The sequence below is a fragment of the Ixodes scapularis genome, unplaced genomic scaffold, assembly GCF_016920785.2.
Source record: "Ixodes scapularis isolate PalLabHiFi unplaced genomic scaffold, ASM1692078v2 PGA_scaffold3__209_contigs__length_174095766, whole genome shotgun sequence".
Lineage (NCBI taxonomy): Eukaryota > Metazoa > Arthropoda > Arachnida > Ixodida > Ixodidae > Ixodes > Ixodes scapularis.
The window spans coordinates 60857344-60876644 of record NW_024609868.1 but is presented as its reverse complement, the minus strand read 5'-3'; the positions used below and the strand labels follow the sequence as shown (position 1 = coordinate 60876644).

General features: G+C 42.1%; 1 protein-coding gene across 1 annotated transcript in view; it reads left to right on the top strand.

The window, feature by feature from the left end:
• The first annotated feature begins 1876 nt into the window (after positions 1-1876).
• Positions 1877-19301, top strand: part of LOC8031060 (neuropeptide SIFamide receptor) — an 82250-nt gene continuing 64825 nt past the window's right edge. Inside the window, exon 1 of the mRNA XM_029973040.3 lies at positions 1877-2386. Within this exon, the coding sequence (XP_029828900.2) occupies positions 1942-2386 (445 nt within the window). The 5' untranslated portion in view covers positions 1877-1941. The remainder of the gene's footprint in view (positions 2387-19301) is intronic.

The following is a 19301-nucleotide window of genomic DNA, read 5'->3' as shown; positions in this document are numbered from 1 at the left end:
GGGAGTCTCGGATTTGCTTTTCTTCTTTTTTGCACACGTAAAAGGTGGCTTAAAAAAAAAAAAAACAGCAACAGCCTATACTTTTTTGTAAGTATACCAAAACGTTTTCCACAAAACCTCCGTCAAGTCGTTTGCCATTGAGAATGAATGGAATTGCGACAGCTTCGTGTTGCGAATAAAGTGTGAGGAGGCCACGTTTGAAATTGAGATAAAAGCTTCGGGTCATGATTTATTTTTTCCTCCTCATATTTTAGCTTTGACCACCATTAACAACATTAAAAGCCTTTATAAGACAGATATTACATTTGATGACTACTTGCACGTTTTTGTATAATGTCCCACAGCATTACTTATTTACAAAGCTGTTTATTAAAAGAAAGAGTTGTATCGCAATTTTTTTTTTAAATTTCTAATTAGTTCGCCTGTACAACAAATTTTCTTACCACAAATTGTTCGTCCGTTTTAGAACAAATTTAGTTAATCATTCTCAAAACAATTGACGTAGTTTTATTTCTTCACGGGTGCAATTTTCAGTTTAAAAAAATTAAAATGCTTTTACAAATCTCTGTAACTGCAAATTAGAGCGCAGCTCTTGAGGTATTTTGATTTTGCGATATATCGTGATGGGAGGGTATGGAGGAGGAGGATGGAGGGTACGCGGGAGGGTTCCCTCCTCCTCCTCTCCTTCTTGTCCTTCTCTCCTCCTCATCAAAGATATACATGCCTCCTTTTCCGTACCCTCCCCTCCTTCTCCTGCATACCCTCCCATCCTCCTCCTCCTACCCTCTCCTCTTCCTTTTGATTACCCCCTTTCCACAGTTTTCCGCAAAAAGTTTGCTGGAAAATTCAAGCCATGTGACCTCAAGAGCAATGCAGTTTCCCTTCTAAATTTAGCGGGGAAAATCACCTCCCATGAGATTCGTGTCACGTCACCCATGAATGAATTCAGTTTCTCCCCTATATTTATCGGGAAAATTGACGTCACACGACCTTAGCACTAATTCAGTTTCCCGCTCAATCTAGTGGGGAAACTGAATTGGTGTCAAGGTCATGTGACGTCAGTTTTGCCGCTAAAGTTAGCGGGGTTACGGCGACGGCAACGCCGCTCTACGCGAAAAGGAACGCCTCAGAGCCTAAGCGCTCTAAAAGGTATATTACGTTATTTGACCATTCATTCACTCTGTTTTTATATTTTTGTCCGTTTAACTAGGCTGTTAAAAAATCAGTTCAAAGCGTCGCGACGTTTTTTTATAATATATTTTTCTAGATATCGCGTTACATACTTTATCAGAAGCAGTCATCTCAGAATGGTGGTTGACGCGCAGTGCCGACAGCCTCAGAGGGGGTCTTTTTGTTTTCCCCGCTGTTTTTTCTAACGTCATTGGCATGACATGTGCCCAAATCGCCGAAGTTGGGCAAGGGTAACCTGTTTGTCATCTATAGTGAGTTTAGGCGTGAGAAAGAAACACACACACCTGGTGAAACATTTCCGCAGCGTCAGTTGCCGACGCGATGGGCCCAAAATTTGAGGTTTCATTCATATTGAGAGCTTTTGGAACCCAGATCGTGACTTATTATGCCCACTTAGTGATTCATTATTTGGTGTTTTCTTCGGCTCATGCCGCGATCTAAGTGACTGCGAAGTGATAAGCGTCTTGCGTTTAGCTGTCAGTGATCCTAACATTTTCTTTGTTTATCACAGTGTCAACATGTAATCATGCACTTCACACATTAGCTGACCTATTTTTGCTGTTGATAGTTCCAATACTTCCGAAGAACCAGGTTTGCTGTGTCACTTAGCATCATCAACATCAATTAGGAAAAACATGCTGCTTTCTGACTACCTATAGCTACGCAGTGCGGTGGCCCTGCAGCCGCTCCATTACGGACCACCACACCCCAGCAGCCGCCCTTCTTTCCGGTCCCCACCGGCCTCTTCGAATGCGGAGGGCCAACCTGACGTTCAACTGTTACGGCCTCTATCACTGGACGTTGTCGACCCTGGTGCCTGCCCTGACGGGCACTTTCACCAGCGGCGCCGGGAAGTCCAGCGACTCCGGCAACGGGTCCGCCTTCCCCATGCTGGCTACCGCCGCGGTGCCTCTGTTGGTCACACAGGAACCGCCGGACACCCTGGTGAGCGAAGACTGGGTGGACGCCTGCTTCTTGCGTCACACGGCACCATGGGCCGTGGCCTACTGCGTCGCCTACTCGGTCGTGTTCGTCGTGGGCATCGTGGGCAACTGCTGCGTGCTCAAGGTAGTCAGCCGCAACACGTCCATGAAAAACTCGGCCTTCCACATGCTCCTGGTGAACCTGGCCGTCGCAGACCTCATGGTGATTGTGTTCTGTCTGCCGGTGACGCTCGTCGGGCATCTCTTTGGACGTGAGTGCGGCTCGGAGTTTTGTTTTCTTTCACGTTTTAAACTCGGTCGAGGAGCGCAGACAACAAAAAGGCTCTCGCGCACATCCGCGGCACTACTGCATTCTCCGAGGTGCTTTGTGGGAAAGTAGATACACTGGATTTGTTGTATGAGCAGGGGCGGTCACACTACTCGTAAACATCATTCGAAAGACAAAATGTTCGCCGCAGACATGATGACAAATTTATCTGCGAACACGTCTCAAGCATTTTCTAAGTATATTTGCTTTATATACATATATGTAGGTTTGGAGCATGGTCTGCAGACAGTAGGTAGTTTTAGGGAACTGTTTTTGCACATCCGATACGGCACGATAGGCCCTCAGGTACGAAATGCACATATACTACCGCACGAGTTTTGCGCATGCGCAATTCATACTGGAGTACTGGAGGGCCTATCCTACCGTGTCGGACGTGCGAAAACGGTTCCTTAAAACTTTCTAGTGTCTGCAGACCGTCGTTTGTACGATATATTGGCGGTGGGCTTCGCGCTGCCGCATTCTGCAATTCCGAGATCTATATACGGCGCTCGGTGAGACCTGAGATTATTTTGTATTTTACACATATTTTACACATATTTTACACATACACATACGTCCAGGTTTGATGGCTCCAGCTAGCACATGTTTAATTCTACTCCAGTGTTAGCCTCCTGGGTAACAAAATCATTGACTGAGATATGCACAAAGTAAATAATATTTGTTTTCCAGTTTTTATTGAATACAGGGAAAAATAGAATATTCGGTATATACGCACAGTTGTTTCGACGCACTACGGCAATCCGATGTATGGTGCCTGAAGGGAATTCTCATATATAGCAGGAGCAAAGGATGTTTGTTTAGCATTTCGATATTTCAGAACGCAAAAAAACAAAGAGATAAAGAGAGAACGTGTAGATAGCAAAACAAAGCTCGTATACGCACTGTGACCTGCTCGCTTTGTTTTCTTTGTGTTACGAGCTTGCAGTGGTAAGAGAAGAAATTCAGTTAGCCTCAGGATGTAAGGTGCGTACGAGCAGGCTCGAGCGCACATTGGAACGGCGTCACCTTCCCCGCGTAGCGCAGCGCAGCGCAGCGCAGCGCTTTTTGGGGTTGACGAGAGGCCCTTAAAACTTCCCAAAAAGGTCTATTAAACTGAATTCAGAATAAAGAATAAAAGTGTGGGGCTTACAAATGGGGAGTTGCTAGGACAATTAGAAAGTCATAATTGTTTTGCGTAATTGACTTGGCTTTAATAGTAATACTTATGGTCTATGTATGTTTATATACGTATGACGCAATTATTATTATTGACACGGTGCACAAGGCAAATCAGTGACCAGGGCGATCGATGGCGGAGTGTATTAGCGTACCGCAGCTCGGAGCGCGTGGACCGAAAGCTCGCGCTGCAGAACCCACGGATCCTCGGTTAAATACACGCCCCTCCCCGTTTCGATCTCAATGAGAATGCTACCGGTGTACGGTCGTGTACCACTACTGCATGGTGCACGTTCAATACCCCAGGTTAGAGGTCGTACTGCACCGGCTAAATTTCTCGTCTATAGCTGAGATATCAGACGTCCATTTAGGCCGTCTAACGTCCGGCTGTATAAACATAAAGACAACACAATTATAAGTCGGTAATCCCTACGAGAATAAAAAGATAAAGATATATGTTTCGTCATCGCGTAACGAACGTTACAGTTTGGAAAATATTGTGTGATACTGGCAACCCATGGTACTGTTTATTTTTTTTCGCAGACAGGAATTTATTGCAAGAAACATTCTTTGTTCGGAAGGTGTGAAATATGAGCCTTACTATAGGTTCCTCGTCTCACGTTCTCTGCGAGGGTAGTGAACTGTAAGAAATACCCCAGATTAATCTCCCTGTCTTCCTCTTCCAACATTTTTTCTTCTCTAGCTACGTGCCGCACTATAAGCAAAAACAACATATATAAGAGTCTGGATTACGTCATACCTAATTGGACCGCTTGAACGACCCTGTTGGAGCCATATCTGATCTTTGAAACGGCTCTCTCACGCTCCAACTGCGCAATATTTTGGAACGGCTTAGAGGAAAATCTATGGAAGTGTTTGGAAAGAACGGCCTCGTTTTCTTGTTTGGTTACGAGACTCAACGGATAAATGTGCGAACCATTATTTTTGTTTTATTTTCTCTTGAAGCGTTTTATCAGGACTCAGTGGTCGGGGTATGCTGCTGGCATGCCCGTGATAAAGCAAGAATATAAGGGTGCAATGACAACAAAGTTGCCAAACACAGGCTCGCTGTAATAACATGGTCCCGGATTTCCTCCGTGAAGGGAACTTGACGCCGAGGAAATGGGATATCGTTTCCAACACTAACTATATTATTATTTTTGTTGTGTTGCGTATCGTCTTGATTTTTACGAGACGTATTTCCGTGGATGTGTTCATCATTCTGAGATTTCTTCGACGCAACACTTAGCTACATTTTTTTTTTAAAGATTAGAACTAAACGAGCTGGACATGCTATTAATGATAAAGTTACCAAAAGTTTCCTTGCTTGGTGGACTGGGTTGGGCAAGTGCTTCACGGAAGCTGCTTGATCACAGTGAACCCAAATGTAAGGTCGTTTTCTGAGGCATATATATATATATATATATATATGTTTAGTTTTTTTTCCACAGATTGCACCACTTTTCGTGGAACTTTTTGTTAAGCAGTTCTGTCTCAAAATATAAAACATCAATAAGTCAAACGCATATTGAACATCTAAAAATAAAACACTAGAAAACTGCGCAATGCACTTGCTAAATGATGTTTGACCTAAGCCGCCTGCGTGCGTTCATTGTCGTCATATTCCGCCATGTTCGAAGGACTGTCCTTTCTTTAAACTAGTAAATGAATGACGCTTTACCGACCTCCTTTTAAAAATATAAAATAAGCTAAATATAAAGCAACAATGCAAGATGCCACTTAATACTCGTGTTAACGTTTAGCACCAATTAACTTATCGTATATCATTGTTCCGGCAGCGTACGTGTCGCAAATATGTGTGTGCGCTCGAGCGCGTACTGAAATTTCCCTAATATTTTTGCACGTTGGGTGCGCATTTTCTAATATCTGATTAAGGTTGATTAAAGGCAGCTTAGTGTTCTCGTGCACTCTAAGAAAAGGCCCGTGCGTCTGCTTTCCCGCACAACACTCGGAGAGCCAATCGCCGCAACTTACGGACGCAGCTCAGCAAATGACGATGCCGAAACATATGTTTAGACCAAAAAACGCAGTCTGAGTTGTGACATTAAGCAATGGAAGCGTGACATTTTGCATTGCGTAATGTCACAACTCAGACTGCGTTTTTGGTCTAAACATATGTTTCGCCATCGTCATTTGCTGAGCTGCCTCCGTAAGTTGCGGCGATTGGCTCTCCGAGTGTTGTCCGGGAAAGCAGACGCACAAGTCTTTTTTAAAGTGCCGAATATGTCTGTGTCTGCGGTATATCATTAAAGCGTTTCTATCTTTTGTTTTTTAATGCTAGAATAAAATCGTGCATTGCTCCTACATGCATATGCAACACCCCGATAATTGACCCCAAACAGCAAACCGGAGCCACAATTTAGAATCTTAAAACTATATGCCGGCAGACTTACTTGTCACAGTTCGATCCGAGATTTCGCAATCATTGAGAGTGTAGAAAACATGATAACATAATTATTTGTTCGGGAACTTTCTAGGCGCGGACCGTCTACAAGGACTACTGAATGTGATCGAGTGTTGACACTAATCGTGTGTTCTTAGTTGACTTCATTTTATTTTTTTTCTTCAACATCGCTATCTCAAAGTAAAATGGGCGTTACCATTTTTGTAAGTATTTGTTACTTACCTCAATAGGATTATAAAATAACATATCGGCTGTTGCTCAATGCTGATGGAATGAGACTTGCATCTTTGAAAACCTGGTCACGTTTTCCAGAAAAGCCAGTCTTCCGTGTGAGTGTTCGATCTCGCTTATAAATAAGCCTGACGGCTTTCCAGTGCCCGTGTCCACTTCGTGAGTCGCATTCGACTCTCGTTCGTTTTAGGCCGGGTTTAAAACGAATTTACGTCACATCTCAAACATATATGAACACAATATTGTGCTTGCTGTTTTTTGCTGTTCTCGCTTCCAGCATGGCAAGTTTTGACAATGCACTTAATTTGAGCAGTCGTTGGTGTCTATCACCTGTTTACGTCACAAATGGGTTCTTACCAGTATTTCTTTTTTAATTTTGGGATTTGCAAATAACATGTGCATTATAATAATTAGCTCTCGTGCGATTTAAAGAAGATACCGAAAAAAAGGAAGTGTTAAGGCGAGCTTCGTGATGAAGGCCGTGCTTAGATTGCATCGAGTAGTTTGCGGCATTTTTGGTGACGTGTTTAACGATGATAATAATAATAGCATATATTACGGTTCACAAAAAGCCGGGACACCAAATAATCCGGAACTCCCCTCTTTGAAGGCTAGTGGCGCGGGGCTCCAGTTGATGTATCTCCAGAGAACGATGCTGTTGTTGTAGGCGATGTAGTCAGAAAAAGAAATAGGGGAGATCGTAGGTGTAGGTTCATAGTGCCGTCGGTCACTGGTTTGTCAACAGAACGAATAAAAAGTGCTTCAGCCTCAGCTTTACTCCACCGGATCGGCAGCGCTCTACTGTAATTGACGTCTAATTGCATTGCAAAAAAAAACTATTGACAGTCTTTGTTAATACGTGTTAGAAATCATAATTTTTTGACACTTTCAAACCAAGTCATGTCTCTGGATAGTGCACTCTAAGAAATGCCTGTGCGTTTACTCCCCCGCAAAAAACTTTCAGAGCCAATCTCTTCGATCTATGAAATCAGCTCAGCGAACGATGAGGCGGAACATCTGTTTAGACCTCAAAATTAAGTCTGCGCTGTGGCATCACGCAATGCAAGTATGGCACTTTGCTTTGCGTAATGCCACAACGCAGACTTTATTTTTAGGTCTAAACGGATGATCCGCCGCATTATTCGCTGAGCTGATTTCGTACGTCGCAGAGATTGGCTCTTTGAGTGTTTTGCGGGTAAGTAGACGTACAGGCATTTATTAGAGTGTGCCACAAAATATGTTAAAAGTGAACGCGCGTAGACAAGAAAATGTATTTTTCCAATTAAACGTGCATTTGTTCAGCGCTATCTTTAGTGCGCGCGGTTGAAACGTAAAACGTTTGAAGAGCCCAAAGAGTTTTATAAACTTCATGCGATGAAATTGTTATTTGGCGTGAATACCACGTTTGGTAGTGATTTACGCGCAATATAATTACATTTAAATTACGTGACTTCAAAGAGAGCTTTGAAAGGCCCGTGTGAGAAGTGTATTACTTTCAGTTCTGAAAGTCCACATAACAAATTTCAGTTTTTGTTTAATTCGGTAGTTACATTAGCTACCACGTAAGCATTTTTATCTTTTGTGCTTTGACCTAAAAAATATTTTTATCTGCTGTATGAGATTTGATTGAAGCACATGTTGATGTGTCAATGAAGCTTCGCTACTCCGCCCCACACCCAAGGTATTATGTAAATGCCCATGTTTTAAGGGCACCTAACGCTCTAAATAATTATACAATTAAGGGTGTTGGTGTATAATAAGAAATTTTATTGTTAGATAATGACAGCCCTTTTTGAATATGTCACAACTTCGGCAAGCCGAAGCCCGCTCCCTGCAGATATACAACTGTTAGACATGAAATTACCAATCTTCAATTACTAAAGTTTTCTCCTTGAACCTGAAAACAACAACTTCAACCTTAAAAGAAGAACAAACCAAAAAACAGACACATATTTGAAGACATTTGAAAGTTACACCATTGGTCTGCGTTTATCAAGATTTCATTGCGAGCAACATTCAGCTGGGTCGTCCTTGCTATCCTATTTCGCGTCGCTAGGCTTGTTTGATCCCTCTTTGTCATCCTATTTTTATTATTATCGCTTTGCCGGTTGCGCGCATGTATCCCATTCACGTTCTTTTCAAAGCTCGAAAGAAAACCCGACTCGCTTGAATACCACACTCAGCCTCGTCTAGTTTCGAACTCCGCGATGGAAGCGACAGGGAGACCAGCTGTGTCGAAAGCGTGCTTGAGCCCCACTGACGAGAAAACCACGCCCCTCCTTGTGTGCTTCCTACATTCAGTACAACACTCGAACCTAAGAATAAAAACAACACGAGAAAAGTAATGCAATCTCCCAACTTGCCTGATATCGAGGCATGAGCCGGCTCGCGTGGGACGAAGCATATTTCTCGGAAACGTGTTCACGTCCTCCCGTTTGTTTCTCCTTTTTGTCGGAAACGCGAGGTCCGTACCGACTTCGTAACGCCGTTGAGTATCTGCTCGTGAAAGGTTCTTGCGTAATAACTGTGACACGCTTCTCCCGCCTCTCCTTAAGGAGCAGGCCATACAAAACGCTGCAAACGAAGGGAAGCGATACAATCGGCGCTAAGGCTCCCTTAGTCTAGTTTTAACTGCTGGAGTTCCATCCAGTCCCGTTCGTCTCTCTTTTTATTCGGCAAGTTGTTATCCTTTCAGCTTCGTCTACTTTCGCGTTAATGTGGGTAAACGCCCTCCCGAGTGTTCATCACATATATCTGCGTCCGTTGGATTGGCGCTCATGGTATGTGTCGGGGTGTTGGCTTTATGAAGGCAGGCGTGCGCTCTGTCGGTGCTCCAGAATGGAATGGGTGGGGCGCAATGTTGGAGCGCTAAATATAGGGGTGGCTTTGCTCGCGTAAGTTTGACTCCCAGAATTTTAGGTTTGTTTTGAGTTGAGTTTTTTTTTAACATTTAGTCTCGTGCAATAAACGAGTGTGTTGCGCACATTTGTGAGGAAATACTTTCTTGTTTTTTTTTTTTGTTTTTTTGGTTTAGGCTTCGTAATGATTGCACGGTACGTTGGCACTTTCTCGACGACTGGAATCTGTCGTTAAGTGTGCAAGAAAGAGGAATGATGGAGACTGCAGCTATTCAAGGGAGTTGGTAACAATCGTAGAAGAAGGGTAGAAAAGAGAATGGGAGGAGGAGGGGAGAAGGGGGTATGTGTCATAAAAGTGATTGAGAAATAGCAACACATCGGGGTTCTATCTCAACGGCTAGTAACGTGCCTCAGTTAAGAAGATCGATCACAAGCGCTTTGTTTCTGTTTCTCGGCATGTTTTATATCTTTACTGATGCAACGTTTTTATTGAATTACTCTTTCCTTCCCTCATCTCCTACCCTCAAATACAGCGATGTTACGGGCTTTCGTGTGGGAGGAAAGGTTACCTAAAGTATTTATTGGCGTATTGCTTATAAATTTGACGGGAAGGTAAGCATGAAATGGAAAAGGTCTAACACCGTTAATACCTATTTGTTTTGTTTCGCGGAATTATTTGTCCACACCTTTACGCTAGTGAGGAGTGACAACAATGTATGTACTTCCGAAGTTTTTATTTATCTCATTTACGTTTTTTGCAGAACTTAATTTATGAGTTGGGTTCCCGATAAATACAGTAACAAACATTTGTCGATATTGCAACGACGATTAAAACGGTGGTGTAGGCCGTGTGTAGCAAACTTCAAGATTATGTCGTTCCGCTTGCGTCCGTCGTCTGCCGAAGGTGTCCCGAGGGCCGGAAGTTGTGGTCACAAATTCAAAGAACTAACAACTCTCGGCAAATTACCACATTCAATCTTGCTACGTTTCTTTTGTGTAGACCTTTAAATGTTTTCCCCTTGTTTAACAGGGTCGTTTCGTACAGCGAAATTAATTATTGTGAATTTGTACACATTGTACGGTTTGTCTACACCTTGGTGTCACGCTCACTAGGTGGACCGAATCGTCTACTGTTGAGACGTATAAAAGTAGTTTATTAATTATTATTATTATTTTTAGTGATAACAATCTGTCTTATATCAAGGGGGGATTACATAAAAAATATGCCAAGGCACGAAATGCTGTTCACGCTATATAAGATTTCTTTCATGGCTATGTTTCGGCCTGGACCTGGCAGAGATACTCCAAAAAGTATTCGGGAATAAAAATACTGAAACGCATGTGTTTTAAGGCCCAGAATACAGATACTGAGATGCAATGGTCTTTTATGCAACGGGATATCCCTGAGATTCTTCTTCAAAAACGGCGAAAACGTATTCCGGAATACGGATACCTATAGCAATACATTTGTTCCCGAACGGTGCTACGTGGGAAGGGTGTAGTTCGTGGCGAATGCGAGCGGCAATTTATGCTTCTGATCCTTTTTTTATGTCAGTTTATGCTGTTCCCTCACATCGAACACTTTACTGATTATTAATGTTCTAAAAAAACAAAAGCAAGTCGCCCCCGCTGAATCACGTAGTTACAGAACAGTAAAGACTGCGTGCCATGCTTGACAAAAGGCGTTTGCCCGAAATTGACCCTGTTTTGCCGGGGCGGCATCTCAAACTGTCGTATTATCAGCTTCCATAGTTTGTGGAGATCGGACAACATGACTATACATTTTCTTCACTGAACTCATTTACAGCGTTCTCTCTGCTAAATTGGAAGGAGTGGAGTGCTCTGTGAGAGGAGCTGATTTCGTTATTCTGGCCCGTAACCTTTTTTAAGCCACAGTTCTTTTTTAAATGTCGGTGACTGAGATGTACCATGTTATAGGGCGGGTTCATATTATAAATTACGAAGTAACCTGCACCAAACAGATGTTTTTTATCTTTTAAATGTATCTTAAAAAGGACAACAAATGTAACGAGATAATTAGGTCTGGCAAAGTATCGCGATACAAGCGATACATCTTAAATGTATTTAACTACTGAGATACAAATATAGAGGATGTCACAACAAAAGATTTACGGGGCTTTTTTTTTCACCGCAAAAATAAACTAGGCATCGCGTAACGCTCATTCTCCGCCCAAAGGTAGCGCTAGAGGTCACAACCAGATGCCAAACTTTCAGCCCGATCCGATAGCTTATTCAAAAGTTACAAGTGATTTTCTGAAAAGTTCAATGGGAAAACAAAGCCCGTTTCTGCCCGTTTTCGATTTCTGGCGCGCATGGAGCCCCATGTATTCGAAAACTGTGTCTGCCGCCATTTTCCCATTGAACTTTTCAGAAAATAACTTATAACTTTTGAATTAGGTATTGGATTGGGCTGAAACTTTGGCATCTGGTTCTGACGTCTAGCGCTACCTTTAGGCGGAGAATGAGCGTTCGGCGATGCCTAGTTTATTTTTGCGGTAAAAATAATTGTAAACTTTTTTTTTTGTGGCACCCTGTATTTTTCAAATGTATCTCAACACAGAGATACATATACTCGAAAGTATCTGTAAAGTACAATCGCGATACATTTGTATCGCGATACTACCCAGCCCTCATTTCGGCTTTGTTAAGTTTTTCTACAGTGTAAGAAATGCCTGCGCGTCTACGAAAGAAAAACACCCGAAGAGCTAATCACTCTTATCTACGAAATCAGCTCAGGGAATGATGAGGCGGAACATCTGTTTAGCTCTAAAAATAAAGTTTGCGCAGACTTCGCTTTTAGGTCTACTCAAAACGGATGTTCCGCCTCAGCATTCGCTGAGCTGATTTCGTAGATCGCAGAAATTGGCTCATCGAGTGTATTGCGGGTAAGTAGAGGAGCAGCGCGCAAGCACTCCTTAGAGTGTACAACAACTATGTTAAACAACCTACACCGCCCCTGCCCTTTAGCAAAAGAAAGCATTGAGCCAGTATGTATCAGTTATTCGTTAGTGCGTTACAAACTTTTTTTAAATGGCTGCAGTGATGTCTAACACGTGTGTTTCTGAGTTGGTCAGAAACAAATGTGATTGAGAAGTTACCCTATGGTTGCTTTGTATGTAGGTGCTGTATGGAGTCAGAAGCGCTAAAAGGTAACAATCACGTGCCGGCGTTGAGTACCTGGACGGTGCGTCTACCCATTCTAGAAAACTAGCAAACCCCCTGTCCTCAAAAATCTAGAAAACCCGAGAATAAGAAAAAAGTAAAGAGAAACAATAAACAAAGTGAGCAAAAAAGTCTGTTGCCCAACATTTTTCTTAGTTCCGAGTTTTCAAAGTGTTGAAAGGTCTAACTCCACTGCTTGTTCTTTATATTTATATCACTCGTCTTCATTTGACCTATGATAGAATAAAAAAAAATAATAAAAAAAGCTAAGAGTGCACCCATATTATTTAGCACTGCACGTCAAAACAGCAAAACGCACGAACTGTATTTTATTTTTAATACTAAGGCCGGCTAAAATCAACTGAACATATAGTGAGAGGCGCTATCGTCGATACCGGCTGGCGCTCTGCGCAAGCACCTCTTATCGACATCGACAGCAGAAGAAACGTAGCCTGCGGCCTAGGATGCCATACAAACACAAATCGTGGCAACCTGCGACGGTTTTATCATCATGTGACTTCGCGTATATATTTATTTTCTAGGTAAAATAAAGTGAGCTAAAACAAAAACCTATGTGCAGAGGAGTGGTAAATTGGAATGGCCGTGGCTTCGTGTTCCTCACCGAATAATGCGCTTTCTGCACTTGCGCGCAACTTTACTCTCACCGTAAAACAAGGTCATAAAATAAAACGAACGCTCCCCCCCCCCCCCCCCCGTTCATTTTTTTTCGTTGTGTATGAAGCAAACATTTGAAGTGCTAGATGAGGCGAGCGTTTAAGATATTCTTTTAATGCAATAGAATTTATTAAGCTAAAATATCTGGCATTTCCATTCGTCGCCCAAGATTAGAAAAAAAAACGCGTAAGAAAGAAAGAAAAAAAGATTGCCCATGGAAAGACTGACGCTCGCGAAACTTATTTTTAAACTTAAAAAAAAAAACTTCTTTTTAAACAATTCCGTTTACAAAGAGTTTTATTTTAAATTTTTTTTATAATCACATAGGTGTAAGTTTTGTTGTCTTATCAAAAAATGTTACACTGTCATTAATATTATGAGCATGGGAAGCTGGCATATTGAGTTAGCTTCACACACTTTTAGGCAGTGAGCGCCAACAATAACCGAAAGTTCTACCGCTCCACGCTTATATATTATTTCCTAAGTTATGCTGTCCGCCTAGCCTCACTCTTTCCAACACGCATTCAATCAACGGAATCACTCAAACGAGTCATATGCATCTCTGCAAATTCGGTGTGGAAAAAGTAGAAATTTATTTTGACTACAATTGTATCGCCTTTGATAGCATGTGTGTGTGTGTGTATTCTTTGTTGAATCCGCATGATGGGCATCTATCTTAACTAGAAATCATAGCCCAACAAACTTTGAAGCGAACACACACCCACAAGCAGTGCAAAGAAGAAAAAAAGCACAGAGAGTTATAATACACTGATAACGTGAACGATATTTTAGACGCCAGGTTTTGTCATTATGCCCTCTGGAGCTACAGTAAACTCGTCAGTGGGACATGCCTTTCGGCTCACAGCTGGTTCATATGAGTTTCTAAATTAAAACTAACCACAATCTGAATTTCGCCTCATGCATCTCAAGCAGTGTTGTAGGCGTTACCGAAAAAAGTAACGAAATACGGTAGTCGTTACTTGTAAATAAAACAAACGCGCTGCCGATCTATATTAGCTCAAAATAAAAGGAACGCGTTACCGATACCGTCACGGATAAAAAGTAACATACCTTACTCTGGCGTTACTTTTTATTTATAAATTGACCGTAACAGCTTTTTTTTTTATTTTGGCGACAGCGTTTTTCGACATTGGGACAAAAGACGGGGGGGCTGATCTTTTTTTTAAGTGGGATTTTTTTAGTTGGGTAAAGACCTACACAATTTTTGAAGGTATGTGAAAGGAGCGCCATAATAATGACGGCGTCTATACTTTGTTTCAGCTTAATTAAGTTAAAGCGCAAGTCGCTGGGTCTTTTCTGTTTATGTTTCGTTCAGCGATGATAGAACGCGTGAACAAACATGACGAACTCCATGATGTTGCCCTTTTGACGATGTCTGATGGGTCCCATGAGCTCGTAGCTTCGGCTGCGTCCTGACTTAAGGTAAAAGATAATATAGAAAAGAAATAAGTGTACCTTTTCAGGTTTATGACGATGATGCAACGAGTAACCTAACTAAGTTAACCGTTACACGAAATAAGAAACGTATGTAGGTTACCCGTTACTGTTTTGAAACTTTAACGAGTACGTTACTAGTTATCAATAAAAGTAACGCGTTAACAATAACGACGTTACTAATAACCAGAGCCGTATATAAAGATAATTTGGCCATTGGTTGGGAAGTATAGGTGTCAAAGAAGGAGGCGCAATTGGCCAAAAGCGGACTGGGCGTGTTCCAGGGCGTCTTCACAAATTAGAATGCGGCCAACCAGAAGCCGGAAATAATACCCTGGCGGCAGTCGCGAGAAACAAACTGGATAAGTGCGTCGGAGTAACTCTCGGTGACTTAAAATATGGTGCACATGACGTTTCAATCACGGTCTTCCAAAATCATGGTGAAAGAGTGCGACTAGCGAAACGATCGACATAATCCGTACGCCAAGCACCGAGGGCTGAGAATCTGCCGTCCGAGCGGTCACACTCTGTTCGAGCAAAACAAAGTTAAGCGGCACATTCTTTTCTTACATCTTTCTGCATGATCATGATCGAAACATCACGTACAGCCTATTTTCAACCATGAAGAGTTACTACACTTTACTCTTACGCGCTTATTAAAACCATATATCAACAAACAGCTTTGATTAAAACAGTTTCTCGCTACCACCGCTAGGGAATTCTTTTAGGCTTCTGACTGGCCAAGAGAGCATGTCAAGCGCACTTCGCATCTGGTGCACGCCCTGGCACTGCCCGCGCCTCCAATTGACCAAACTTTCTTTATACACGGCTCTCTTAGTAACATGTTACCGCCAACACTAGATCAACAAAGATTCTAATCTTTCCGTGTTAGGCCTAAGACTTCTATCTGAGCGTCGCGGTATCGAGCGCCTAAAGTCTCTGTATTTCATGGTTAACTCATCACGTTTTGACTCGTTACATAACTACATAAAGTTTCTCGAGCCAACTGGAACTAGGAGCCGCCATGAATTAAACATTTTACCTTTTCATCCTTGTACTGATATGTTTAAATACAGTTTTTTTCCTCACACCATTGAACGCTGGAATTTATTACCAGGAAACATCCGATCACTACAACCAGATGAATTTCTGTGTGCCGTTGACAGTGGTCCACAGTGATGTCCGGACCTTCTGTGTTTAACTCCCACTCCTGCCATAGCCCCAGTGGGGCTGCAGTATGTATAAATAAATAAATAAATAAATAAATAAAAAAGGCCAGTACCCATTTACGCATGATGAAACTATAGTCATCGATAATTTAAGAAACGCAGTTTACGTTTCTTGCTTTGTGATCGTTTTTTTTTTACGTTCTTATCAGCTTAACAAACATCCTGCGCTATTTAAGCTGCTAGTAAATACAGTAAAAATGGCATTTATTTCAAACTATTCAATTTTGCAGTTTCAGTTTATTTTGAGTAGCTTGCTGATTTGGTTTCCAGAAAACGGGTCGTTGGCAGCGCAATATTACTGATCACAATACTAAAAAACAAAACAAAACGACAACAACACAAATAGCAGTAGGAACAAAACGGCAGCATGGGAAGCTGCAAGAGAATAGCCGGCTACTCGTAATCTCATGGCTTCCATAGTGCATTGTTTTTGCTTAATTTGTTCTAGCTTCTCGTATTTTCGATTTCTTTATTTGATAATCTTTTCTAGCACTAATATAAAAAAGAAATTGGCATCTCGAGTTTTTGTTACTTTTATTTGGTTTCTCCCTTGTTCTCGCTTAGGCATTCGATCCGCCTGAAATGTAACAGGAGTATAAGATATAGATATATCCAAATTCACAGCAAAGACTGCCGCCGCTGCTTCTTTTCAAATTCATGAAGTTAAGACAAGGCCTAGATTAAAAATGTCATTGTATCCACCAGCTACCACCGTCAGATAGGAATACGACGTCTATTGCTTCCTTTGTCTTGAGCACCGTAGCATCAAATCTATTGTTCATCGTAGAGGGTTCTTGAACTTAGTAACTTAAACCCGTCATTAAAGAATGTATGGAATTTTGCGAACGCTTGACTGGGCAGGAGTGGCAGGCAGCACGTGTCGTTAATGAAGAAAGAGCTTAAGGACGCTGCGAACTTCGTTAAAAGAAATTGAATACCCCAGGAGCCGACTTCGGTTTTAAGGGGCTACGCATGGGAATATGAAAGATGGTCTCAAGTGTCATATAGGTTCAAGGATCGTTTTGTGGTTGCACGAGCGGAATACAGTTCCGCTCCAAACAAACGCCTGCGTGTTTTTTTTTTTTTTTTTTTAATTCCTTGTTATAGTTGTTTTCAGAGCTCAGATTTGTTTGCGGTCTACTTGAGCGTAACTCCCTGGATAATGGCGGCATATATATATATATATTAAAAATTAATTTAAGCATCTTGTGTTTACCGGCTTGTGTGGGAAATGATCGTGAGTGCATAGTTTTAGAAAGCTGTTTACCTTGCGCAAGAGTTTTAGCGAACAAGCATTTTTACAGAGCTTGAGAGGCACGCCCGTGCCTAATTGCTGCCACCATCAAGAAAACGCGCCTGAACGTGCAATGAATAAAAATGTTTTAAACGTTTTCGAAAAAATAACAAGATGAATTTGAATTCGTCACGCTTGTTATTCTGAGCTGGCATCAGATCGCATTGTCTTTATTTTATGGCAGCAGTACTTTCCAGAGTCACACAAGACTTGCCGGCCTTACGAGGAGACGGCCAACCAGGTTCGCGAAAACATGGATGTGGATGGCGTCTGCCATCGGAAACGTGCCCCTTTTTCCTGTTGAAAACTTCCGAAAAGTGCTCATTATAATATTTGAATAAGACACCGATAAGATTTCAAACTTTGGAAGATGGTCGAAACCACTAGCTTTTGGTTTGGGTGAATACGGAAGATTCGGCAATACGTAGTTGATTTTCGCAGTGAGATTAAAAAAAAAAATTCTCCCAAACATTTGGTATAGTGATCTTGTCACTGAGACGTTTTAAAACCGCACAGTTCATTGCAATGCCATTTCGTTGTTGTTGTTTTTTTGCGGACCTCTTTACGAACTGTGAAGAAGGCTTCTCCACGTATCTCGTTGACCTCGCTGATGGACTAAAAAAATACCGTATTTACTTGAGTAATAGCCGTACTATTTATGAACAAGGCCCTTATGTCTGCTTTCCCGGAGAACAGATATACAGCCAATCATTGCGTTCCGCATAAATAACAGCGAATAACTAGATCGAGAACACGATTCTCCATACAAATGCAATCTTCACAGATGGTATCTTTGCGCGAAGACGCTGTCTCTGTCCTGTAAACCGCTCATGATGCCGATCGTGGTGATTGGCAAGCCGCATGCTCCGCGGAAAAGCGAACCCTCAGATTTTCTTCATAAACAGTGCGGCTATTACTCGAGTAAGTACGGTAACACAACACAAACCACAACACAACTCAGAACTCAAACTGAGTTTTTTTGGTCTAAACATATGTTTCGGCATCGTCATTCGCTGAGCTGCCTCTATAAGTTGCGGTGATTGGCTCTCCGAGTGTTGTGCGGAAAAGTAAATGAACGCTTTTTTTTTGTGTTTTTTCGTCGCCCTTTGTCCGTCAAACTTTATATAATCTATTTGTCCTGTTTTTGACTTGTCGGTGTCGGATATGGAGACAACATGACCGCTACACAGAAGTAGAGCAAATAATTCCATAATTTTTGTTTTTATGTGTTAACGGCTAAACATATTCGGATAGCTGCCCGGCGTTCATTTTCGCTGCTCTTTGGAGAGCGTATGATGCGCCAAATTTATCATCCACAACCAGACTTCATTGAGAAGCGGAAGGCTCTAAGATAAAAGCGTCTCTTTCCGGCGTCATTTTATTTTACTTCGGTACAATCTGGGAGAAAGTTCTTGCGCGGTACATCGCTCGTAATCACAAATAGTCTATAAATGCTGATATTGTAATTTATATTAGATCAGGTGATATTGGGTCCTTCGTCAGAGCATAAAGCTAAGGGTATTAATTGCATTGAGCAGATGGGCTAAGGAACATGATATAATCTGAGCCTGCGCGCATTTGTGTAATGATCTGAACTTATATTCTTGGTCGTTTAAATAACAATATCATAGTAAAAAATCAACAAAAAACCCTCAGCGTTTAGAAGGGAGGGGCGTTAAGGAAAACGTCACATGAAAACTTATCTTATGTTTCCTTCCCTGATAGATCGTAGGGTGCTTGTGACGTGGTAAAGTCACGGTGGCTCCTAGATGTGCAAAAAAAGCGCACTATCCCGAAATCTGACGCACACTCTAAGAAATATGTAGCGAACCACAAACACTTGATGGTATCAATCCCTGCAATCTACGGAGTAATCTCGACGAACGAGGAGGTGAAAAACGTGTTTCGAAGTAAAAAAAAAAGTTTCCGCTGTTATACCGAGAATGACGTAAGTGAAAGGTCATGCTTAATGTCGTTGCTCACACCGTACTTGTTTTTAGGTCTAAACATTGGCAGCCACGTCCTTCGTCGAGCTCTCAGCGTAGCTTTACAGCGATATGCTCCATTAAATCCTCTGCGTGAAACTAGATGCTCGCTCATTTTTTAGAGCGCATAGTCGCCGACTGCTTCACACAGGCAGGGCCTCGCGTGTACTTTACATCTGTAAAGTTTCAGTGGTAGTGTAAGGAAGCAAGCGCAGAGAGTTTCAGTGGTAGTGTAAGGAAGCAAGCGCAAGCACACCGCGTTTGCGTTATCGTTGTGTGCTCCACACTACGCATGCGGGTCGTCGCCATGCGCCAATCCAAGACGCAGTCTGGGCTCCGCGTATGAGC